This window comes from Lepisma saccharinum, chromosome 11 (genome assembly GCF_977018435.1).
Source record: "Lepisma saccharinum chromosome 11, izLepSacc3.1, whole genome shotgun sequence".
Lineage (NCBI taxonomy): Eukaryota > Metazoa > Arthropoda > Insecta > Zygentoma > Lepismatidae > Lepisma > Lepisma saccharinum.
Window position 1 is genome coordinate 37,955,025 of NC_139239.1, and position 11,089 is coordinate 37,966,113.

At 37.1% G+C, this 11,089-nt stretch overlaps 1 protein-coding gene across 2 annotated transcripts in view; it reads left to right on the forward strand.

The window, feature by feature from the left end:
* LOC145995207 (lachesin-like) overlaps positions 1-9,473 on the forward strand; it is an 828,831-nt gene extending 819,358 nt beyond the window's left edge. For both annotated transcript variants that reach the window (XM_083131770.1, XM_083131771.1), the window contains one exon: positions 6,314-9,473. In XM_083131770.1, the coding sequence (XP_082987896.1) occupies positions 6,314-6,405 (92 nt within the window). In that variant the 3' untranslated portion in view covers positions 6,406-9,473. The remainder of the gene's footprint in view (positions 1-6,313) is intronic.
* The last annotated feature ends 1,616 nt before the right edge of the window (positions 9,474-11,089 follow it).

An 11,089-nucleotide genomic window follows, 5' to 3' on the forward strand; every position in this document is an offset into this window, starting at 1 on the left:
TTTCTTGTTTTTTTCCCCCGTTTTTCTTAAACTTTATTTTCTCCACTCCTACTTACAACCTTAGTGACAATGAAGTTCGACCAGTCACAAATATAGGAGTGCGTTGTGAAAGAAGGAGAACACATGCATATGCTGAACATATTTTATTCAGCAGGCTACATGGAACAAAGGAAAACATAAATTTCCGCTGCAACGCAGCAATGTATGGTGTCCACACAAAATAAAACATTTTCGTCCATCTACACGTGACATTGAAGTTCGACCACTGTTAGAGGGGATCCTGTTTACCATGGTGTGACGCCGCCCCGTCGGCGAATAACTGTGGCAATGCGTCGGGGCATGCTGCGGACGAGTCGTTCAAGGTATTCCACATCGATGCGGTGCCATTCCTCCTGCAGGCAGGCGATAAGAGCAGCCACTGTCGTGGGTCCCCTCTGTTGCACACGTCGCTTAAGAACACGCCACACATTCTCAATGGGCTAGAGGTCGGGACTCGATGGTGGCCATGGCAGGGTTCGCACGTGATGGCGAGACAACCATTCTCTTGTCAGCCGCGCTGTATGAGGCCTGGCATTGTCGTGTTGAAAGATGTGTTCCTGTGGAACAGGTGCCTTCGCACTGTGGGAAGATGCCGCTCCAGTATACATGTATAGGCGTGTGCATTCACAATGCCCTCACAGACGTGTAGTGGACCAACCCCAGATGCCGTCATGCATCCCCATACCATCACTGACGCAGGTTTCTGTACCCGACGTGCATAACATTTTGCTTCATTCTGTTCCTCCTTCCGACAAATGACTGTTTTCCGTATTTTCCCGTACACAACATTGAAAATGGATTCGTCCGTCCACAAAACCCTGTTCCACTGCCGAAATGTCCATCCCCGGTACATTCGTGCCCACCGTAGTCGATTGCCTTTGTTCAACATGGAAAGGAAGGGTTTACGTTTCGCCTTGTACACTCGGTAACCGCATCGCTGTAGGTAACGGCGAATGGTTCTGGTTGACACTTCAATGTGAAAGCGTTCTCGAGTCCACAGTCGTAATTCGGCCACAGAAACATGATTGTTGGTCTGGATATAGCGCCTAAATATCCGTAGGTCACGCACGCTCAGCAGGCGTTTTCGACCGGGGGCCTTACCTGGCTCTGTAGTACCCGTATTTTGGTGGTGTTTGATGATGCAGTGGACGGTTGACTTGGGTAAGTTCAGTTGGCGCCCTATTTCCCGTTCACTGAGTCCATCCCGTTGCAACTCCACCACTCTTCTCCTCACGGTGTTGTCAATAGGTTTGCCCCTGGCCATGGTGATGATGCACTGCGGTTGCTCGGTGCACAGCACGCGCTTATATACGGTGGACTCCCTTATCGTGTCCGTGACGTCATGCTTCCGTCGAATGCGCCACTATCTGGAATTTTTTTCCGTATGGGTCTGGTGCCTGGTCGAAGTTCAATGTCACGCGTATAGTTCCCCGTTTTCGTTCTTTACGTGACCTTGGGTGCAACATGCTAGGATCACGATTCTTGCCTGCTCACACGCCTCCTCTTACACACATGCGTCACTTCTGCGGGTCACCCATTCCACCGCCTATGCCTCTGTGCATTTAATCACGTATTCCTTTCTGGTCGAACTTCATTGTCACCAAGGATGTACGTATAGTTGGAAATTAGCAATTAAGAAAAAAAATACCTATTTCATTAAAAACCTACCAAAAGGTCACTTAAGATGAAAACTGAAGCTGTATATAACAAGATAATTGCATTATCTATTAATACATCCTGGACTGCATTTGACAGACTAGCGAAGCTCTGGTGTCTGGACTCATAGCCAGTATATTTTTATGTGGGGTTCGTACTGGTCGTCCCTATATGTTTGTGATCCACCTGTCTTACCACCATTCATCCTCATGATTAGCCAAAGGGGCAGAAAAGTGAAGTAAAATAAACTAAATCAATCAGTTAGTCATTTTGATACCATGATACCAAAAATTCTTGACCACAAGAATAATTTCTTTACTTGTTATTGACATCTTGACTTTCTTGTTGATTTCATTACTTTCTTCTTGACTTGCATGACTTTCTTGACTGGTATACACCGTGTTGTTTGCTTCTTCTCCATTTGGCTGTTGTAGTCTTGTACAGTAGTTAACAGAGGGCTGTCGGAGTTAGCCTCAAGCTAAAGTGTCCTAGACAGCCCATCTCACAAGATTATCACTTCTTGACCTACATATTCTTGTTTCGTTAAGTGCTACTCACATATTACTAACGGCAACTGCAACATTTATCACGTTACATATGTGGGACTCGAATTATCCTGCTGTCTCATTACATGTGATTATAAGCTCCAGTGTAATAACATGAAGGGCTGCTTGCACACTGCATGGACTAGGTTACACACAACCTAATGTCATTTCCTTGGCCGGTTGAGAGTTTACTTTTAACAACTAAAAAAATACTAATCATATGGTTTTTGATTGATTGATTGAATTAGGTTTATTACGTTGCTTTTCTGTCATTTTGGCTAGTGACGTTCAGGATGAATGATGATATGATAAAATTAATGAAAGGACACTCTCAAAGAAAACCCATGCCCAGGCTGGGATTTGAACCCGGGACCTCTGGCGTCGTAGCGCGCTGTACTAACCACCCCGACTCTGAGATCGGCCACCATGCCTTTGGCAGTGGTCGTAAGATTATTCTCAGACCACGATTTTTAATACCTTTCTATTCTATGTTATTATGTACACGTTAGTTTCATGAGAAGACGAGTTCTGCAATTTGTTTTTGACTTTCAAACAGCTAGAATTAAGTACTCGTGTGGAACCATGAGATCTTGTTTGAAACACACCTATATTTAACATTATTTACAGTGTAAAACAACGAGAACAGCGTGCGCACGGGCATGTTTATGTATGTGCTAAATCATTCTCAAGCAAAACACAATTATTATGTTGTAATTTTTCATTAATGTTTCATTAGTCATCCACTCATCCCATCGTTGCGATGAAATCACTGGTTGAAAATCGACGTTAAATAACGAAAATTCATTAAAAAGAAATCAACCATTTCATCTCCCAATTCTTTTAAGGGAGGAAAATTAAAATTACACATAGTGTGTAGCCGGTCCCCGTAGCGGAGTGGTTAGCACATCGCGCTACGACGCCAGGGGTCCCGGGTTGGAATCCTGGCCTTGGCTTGAATGTTTGTGAGTGTCCATTCATCAATTTCATCATATTATCACTCATCCCCATTTTCGCAAATTAGCGGAAAGTGGCAATTTGTTTAATAGAAACAAATAAAACAGTTTTTTTTGTTTTAAGCATGTTTTAATCAAAAACTAAAAAAATACGTGTTTTAAACAAGTGAAGAGTTTAAAACAATGCTAAACATACTTATTTTCTAAGAATGATGATTAATAAGGAATCTGTTAATCATCCAAGGAAGGACTGCATTTCTAGTTATAAAGTACAAACTTGATTAACTTCTTAAAATACATATTTACGCTGCTCTTAAATCTTGCATGTAAGCTGTTCGAGACTATCCGCGTGCTAGCTACTCTGTTTTCCGAAATACATTCATCGTGAATGCAACAAAATACTGACATTAACAACTATGTGCAGTGTGTCAAGTGCGGAACAAATCTGTTTCATCCAAAAACTATTCAATTTTATAAATGTTTTAAACACTTGTAAAACAAAATAATGAAAGCAGAGCCAGGTGTTTTAAACGTGGCCCATGGTATTCACCACGATATGTCTCTTTGTTAACTGAATATATTTTTTCAGCCACCGAACAGACTTCTGTGCACAATAAGCAAAGTGACACGGATTGAATGAAAATACGAAGTTACAAAACACGGAATTAACCACAGTAACAAATATGAAAATATGTTTTAAACAAGTCTGAAAATAAACATTACAACTCTGTGTTTTAAACGTTTCAAACATTTGTAAAATAACAATATCATGTGTTTTAAAGATTTAAAATAAGTTATGTACACATACATATGTTTTATATTTCTATAATGGTATAACTTGCGAGTCCGTCCACTCCACTCCATGATCAAAAGTTGAAGGAACGATACTTAATCCTTCCTCAACCTGAGCAGGCACGCTTGGCGCCACTCGGTGCGTTCCCCACTTAGAGAGCCGGCACGATTTCCTTTGAAGAAAACCGCTACTTGTCGGGTTGTAATCGGCCTGGCAACTGGTCTATCGACACAGGCCAACGATACGTACCCACGTGCACGGCTTTTACGCGCGGCCTTGCCAACTGGCATAGTGGGGACGCGCCTTAAAGCTTCACAAAAGCCAAACGTAATGTAATTTTGAGAAATTGAAGCAAACATAATCACCGAATCAAAAGAGAAATGAAATGATTTACTTCCTTCTTTCAGAGCAATTCTGGTGTAAGTTTTTTTTGGGGGGGATAAAAAGTTACACCAACAAAAGTAGAAATAACCACCGCTGCAGAGTAGTAATACCGAGGAAGTTTGGTTGTTGTTTACTACTATAGAATACTAGATAATGCGCTCGAGTTTGGCTGCAATCATAATTTCCCTACTCGCCATTAACCTGGGCCCCCTGTGTGGTCAATGTACGCACCATCATTATGAAGTTTATTAAAGGCTGTTCACAAACACCGCCAAATTATAATTTGTGCTGTTGTCACCTGATGGACAGTTTTGTTTGCGGAGCGTGACAGCATGACAATGGACACTCTCCTGCCGCCCACACCCTGCTCACAATGAACTACCGGTGGGTTGAGTGGGAAGTTAACAGGTTGTATCAAATTTCAGTCCCCGGGCTGTATGTTCCACTCTCCCTGCTGGGAGGAAGATAAATTACATGACTGAAATCTTACTCTTGCTCGCATGGCCAAAAATAAGTTGGAGTTGTAAGAAGTATATTCAGAATGCTAAATTCCATACTAATTTCACCTCTGTAATTGACATGTGTATATATTTTTTTTTTTACTGGTACATGGAAAAATGTAATAGGAGACACTCTATCGCCATCAGAGAAGAAATTCCTCTTTTCTCTTTCAACGAATATATACAAAAAATTGCTTTCCACACAATTAATCATGTACGCTGGTACTAGGGGATTTTGTTTCGGAAGCAAACATGTATTCGCATAAATATTCTCTGCTGGTAGAAACAAATCCTGAAATATTGTGTAAGGTGAAAATGTTCCAGGGGCGTAGTATATGTGTTTGAAGCATTCCCACATTAAATACTTGCACAAGCAGATAGGGTCTGAAATATCTTCTGAATCGCATATCTAAAGGTCCAACATGCGTTAATTTAATTCAAATGTTGTTTATAAAAATTAGATATACATTCTGTATAATGGGAAAATAACTGGTAGGCCTATAAATATTGTAACACGTAATGACAATGAGTGAGAAGTCAAAAATTCTCAGTAGAGCTAACAGAAAGATACCTGATCGAAGAAATGAATGATTAATTGCTTAGCTTTTATGTTGTTTCATGTTATACTTCTACGAGTATTTATTGCTAATAAAATAAAAATGACAATTGTCATTAAACTATTAAGAAATGAATATAGTTGATTGATTGATTTGGTTTATTTTTCTCGCATTTTGCCACTTTTGGGTAATGGCAATGATGATGAGTGATGATATGATGAAATTAATGAAGCGACACTCACAAAGAACACCCCAGGCCAGGATTCGAACCAGGTGACCCTGCCGTCGAAACACGCTGTGATAACCACTCCGCCACGAAGGCTAGCACATGAGTATGGATATCCTTTAACAATGTAGTACATAAATCATTCACCGGCCATCCTCATTTTCGCGATTAGCCAAAAATGCCAGAAAAGGAAAGTAAAATTAATTAAATCCATCAATTAATCAAACGAAGGAATAAAAAAAATAGGTAAAAATTCACACCCGAATATAATCACTTTCTGTTGAATAGCGTAGCAGAAGCGAGAGAGTGTGCAATGAAAACAGAGATCTTCATGGCAGCTAAGACACCGTGAGGGTCCCATTCCATCAAATTATGCATTCATATCCATCCATGATGCCTTAGAAAAATGTATGTATGTCACAATAAAACTTATGTAGAAGTTTCTACACTACAGTGGAGATCCTACCCTTCATTGTTTTCACGGACTCTTGGTAGAACCACAAAGATTTTGTCGCTTTTCGGCCTGAAAAATACAATCACTGGCAACAATGTACGCGCGCGCGCGTGTGTGTGTGTGTGTGTATGCACACACACATATATATTGAATGTCTTTCAATGTAGCAAGTCAGAATAACGAACTAAATATTTCCTTCTTTACAGGTTCTAACACTGTTGTTAGGTGGGCCCAACCTCACCTGGTGCTTGTGGGACTTCTTGTAGCTCTTTGTGGTTCATCCTCAGCCGCTAACTGATGTTTGGTCCAAGCAACTGGTGTATGTTTCAACATAATCATGATCCGTGTATAGACCGGAGACTTCTTGTTGCTCAAGAGCAAACTTTTGTTCCGAAGTGGTCCTCTTTAACGTACGAAATGGTTGATAATAAGGCATTGGGTTTGTGCTCAACAGACACAGTTGACCAAGTTGCTTGCAAGGAAGACAGTTTATTTTAACGGACCCGAACAGTGGAACAAATTGTAGTAACGAGACTACAAGGCTCAAATATTTCTCAAAACTGGATGAGTGTACAACGTAGAACAAAATGGTAACGAATCGTAACAGATGTAAGCCTACCTATGCCAGTGTTTCCAGTATCCTCAAATAAGTGCCAAATTGAAGAAAAAAACAGAAAATGGAAAGAAGTAAGAAAATTATTGCAGTGATATGTGCTACCTGTTTTGATTGGTCAATTGTACAAACATACACACATATATATACACATGAATACACTTACACGGAAAGAAACCCTCGAATCATCCTTCAGATCAGTGTGTACTTTGTTGTAGGATATACGATTTCCAAACCACAGTGTTATGTTAACTTTACATATATGACTGCAATATGTTAAGAAGGAAAAAGAAGATGAAAGTTTTACCACACGTACAAGAGAAATCACAGAGTTGCACATGAGGTGTTATCACTATTGCCGAAATATATACATACATCTAAGTACTTTTTTATTGTCACTTATCATGCTATCATCAAATATATTCAGTAGGGCTTGTAAATTGATAACCAAGAAAACGGGTTTTGTGTTCTCGAGAGACATAAACTATGAATTATATGTTCATGACTTGGACATATTTAAAGTGGGATTCGGGACAGTGACTAATTATGTTGTTCGACATTTATTTTCTTTCTCATATAGGAAAGAGAAGAATTATATTTCAGAATATGTAAAACTTGATGTGTTGGTGAGAATGCTTTGCACTTTCTATTCCCACTAGCAAAATAAGCCATTAATTGCTGCATGTTCTGCAAATATTGCACGAAAATGTACATTCACATAACTACCTTTAATCATGTGAGAGTCTTTTCAATTTTATTTTGCAAAGGTAAAGCTGGAAAGGAAATTTACAGCGACCGTCCTCACAAGTTAACACTTTGTAACTTAAGAGCCCAAGAATAGGAAAAGGAATTAGTTTGCTCAACGCATTCCGTTCAACAACATGTAATACAACAGTTTACATAAATTATTACTTAAATACCTATTCCATTGTATAGTGTAAATTTACAACCATAGAAAGAAGAAAATTTAAATGAAAGCAAATGTGAATTTTGTGGAGACAGTTTTTAACATTCTACTTTACATAATTAAGTTTTTTATCATGTTTGTTTTCTACTTGAAGAAAAATTCTGTCACCCTTTACTCGTACTTAAACTACATAATTTTCATGCAATAGGAAAATGATGGTTGTAACTACGTAATTTCTTGATTCAAATGATAAAAGCTAGTGATTTATCATTTCTGTTGTATTAATTTAAAGTGTACCTGCTTGTAACATAAATGTAAAACTAACTGTACTTCAGTGAGTTGTTCATCTTGGCTGCTGTTCCGAATTAAATTAACGAATTTTCTTTATAATTTTATAAAATACCCATTTGTACTATGACCTAAATACTTTACCTCTGAAACGTGAATGCAAAAGAAACATTGTCGAACTTGATGGAAAAATCTTGAAAATGTTCTTGGTGAAAGCCGATGTGTGATATGTAACTCCTACATGCAGAAAATACTTGAAATTACTCTGGATTAATGACTATATTTTTCTGGAAATGTACAGTGTTTTTGAACGTTATAGTAGGACTCCAAATTTTACCTAAGCGCATTGTAGAAACTTTCTACATGGGTCTGACGAAAATTAACATTTTTTATTTATATTCATACAACGATAACAAAGAATGGCTCGCAAATTATTTGACATTTTATCGATCAAATACATTTGCACAACCTTGTAAAAATAAATGCACTTTTTGGATTTTCCAGCACATAAAATGCATACTTACTATTCATGCCCTAAAGTAAATTACAGTAATAATTTGTTCAATGTTATGATTGTATAATGATTTGATTTGCGGCCAAAATAATGCATAAATGAATAGTATTTCTTTCATCCTATTCAGAAATATGTGATTGAAGAGTGTTTCTTGTTAGCGTTACAGAAATATTTAAGTTGTTATAATTTTTTAACTACTTCTAACAACGATCCGTATGTACTACTAAATAACTTTCAGTAATATACCTTTCAATGAAAAATGAAAATCAATCCCTAGGTGACATTAAGACTTTAAAATTCTTTTCATGTAAGTAATATTCCCAGCATGTGGGAATGCGAACTTTTAACCAATAGTTATTTTTTGGCAAATGATGGAACATATAGTTCTTTACAAATAATTAAGTTCACGTTAATTGTATATTATTATTTCATTATCTTCTCTCCTACATGCAAGAATGTAACACATTGATCTAGAAGAGCCGTTAAGATGTTCAATTTCAGTACTGCAACTACCTGACGCTCAATACTTGAATTTTTTTATGACAAACCCATAGTTCTTGAAAATAGATTTAACCAAGAAGTGAATATTGGACGCAATATGACTAATTCGTAGCTAATAAATGCACAGCCAGGTAAAGGTCAGGTAACTTATCAGCTGTCACAATCACAAGTTGATTTGAATTTCATGCGAGTTTTGTTTATGATATTTACATAATGTTGTTTGGTTTACAGATTTACCTCTATGATTCCATATTTGAATATTTATGAATGCTCTTTTATCCCTTTTCAACATGTAGATTCACACACTGAAACCCTGATGTAATGTGTTTTAATTGAGAAATGCAGACAACAGCTGTTCTACTTTAATATAGAAAATGCATTATCTGAAGTTTTCCATCGAGGAATATAAAACAACATTAAGCTAAGCAATGAAATATCTAAGTTTTTCTGTTCCACACTAAATATTAATTGGTAATCCTCGGAAGGTAATATCTTGGTATGAAATTAATAAACCTTATTATGAAATAAATCTTAATTTTTCATTGGAGCATTAAAAGTTGTTTTTTTTGTTTTTATAGTTTGTAAAGGTCTTTAAGGAAAATAATGTATATATGTACACACAAACTACATATATGTGCACAACACACATTAATTTTTCACGAATTCTTTATTTCATTTTTTTATGTAATGTCATCAAAGTGTGTTCAATGTTCATTAAGAACAATATATTGAATCTGAAAGAGAAATACTTGCATAAAGTTCATGGTTTATTATTTAAGGCGGAGTAAAATCAATTTACTAATTACCATAGAATGTTTTGACTTAAATTTGAAATTGACTTAAAATTACCTTGTATCAATTAGAAATATTTCGGTTTTAACTGTAGCTGGGCAGGAAATTATTGGAACCAACCAATCGAATTAATTTGTGGAGACTGAATGTATATTTGTGAAAGAATGTTTCTGGCTGTTGTTCAGTCTTGAAGCTGACATTTTTCTTCATGGAAACGCGTGCCCAGGCAATCACTAAGGTATTTCATTGGTATTTGTTAAGGATATGCAATTAGTGCAAATAATTATTTATTGATATGACTACCAGAAAACAGGAAAAGGGTGTAATTATTTCCTTAGTTCATAGTGAATCTGGCTCATTTTACTAAGTAGTGGATTTTTATATTTCACGATTACACATTAAGTACATCATATCTGTCATGTTCAACTTACTTTTCATAGCTTCTGCAGATCTTGTAGCATTTCGCACAATTTTTTTCGGTGCCTGCGTCCAGGTTTCAATGTAAGTATCTCCATGTTGTAAACTCTCACTGTGCTTTCATGTCATTCAAGTACACAATTAATAAATAATGTAAAACATTAATTATGAACGTTTTTCTGATTTTACAAAATGAAGCCCCTTGTATTTTCCTGTAGTTTTTTTTAAGGAAGTGTGGAGATAGATCATTTGTGGGAACGTGGTTTTCAAAGTGCAAGGTACCTCAAAAGTAATGGGGGCAATAAACCTAATATATAAGGGGTTCAGAAGTGGCGTAACTCCACTTTTCATGCAAATGGAGTTGCATGTAGGATGATTTTGGGTAGTCCCGACATTTTGGGGAATTCTGACTGTAATTCAGGCGAGAAGCACAACACCAATCAGAGTTGAAACATTAAAGTTTGAGCCATGTCCACACAGAAGAGCTTTTATACAGTGCGTGTGTAAGCCAGGTAAGTTATCTAGTAACATACTTAAAACATAGCCATATTGTCCACTGAGAATCCAAATGTTCTATGTACAATTTTTCATTTTTTCCGGAGAGCCCTTTCAAGTTTGACATGATATATTTCTTGAACCTTTGTCAACATTGCGCTGAAAGTTTGTACCATTTGCAAAGGCTGATATATTGAAGCCTTTCTAAAGAGAAGTAGTTGCTTCGTTAAGTACTTATGTTGTAATTAATAATTGAAATTTTATATAGGATAATTGCACGCAACACTAGCTTTGATTTGAGAGTGCCAGTGTTCTATCTACCACATAGAACACTGCATTCTGGAAACGAGATGGAGTTAAAACAGTTTGGTAGCAAAGTAAAATAAATAGTTCATATTTTGGGAAATCAATCAACTACTTTGATTCCACTGTTATTCAAAATTTTTGTCTGTTAA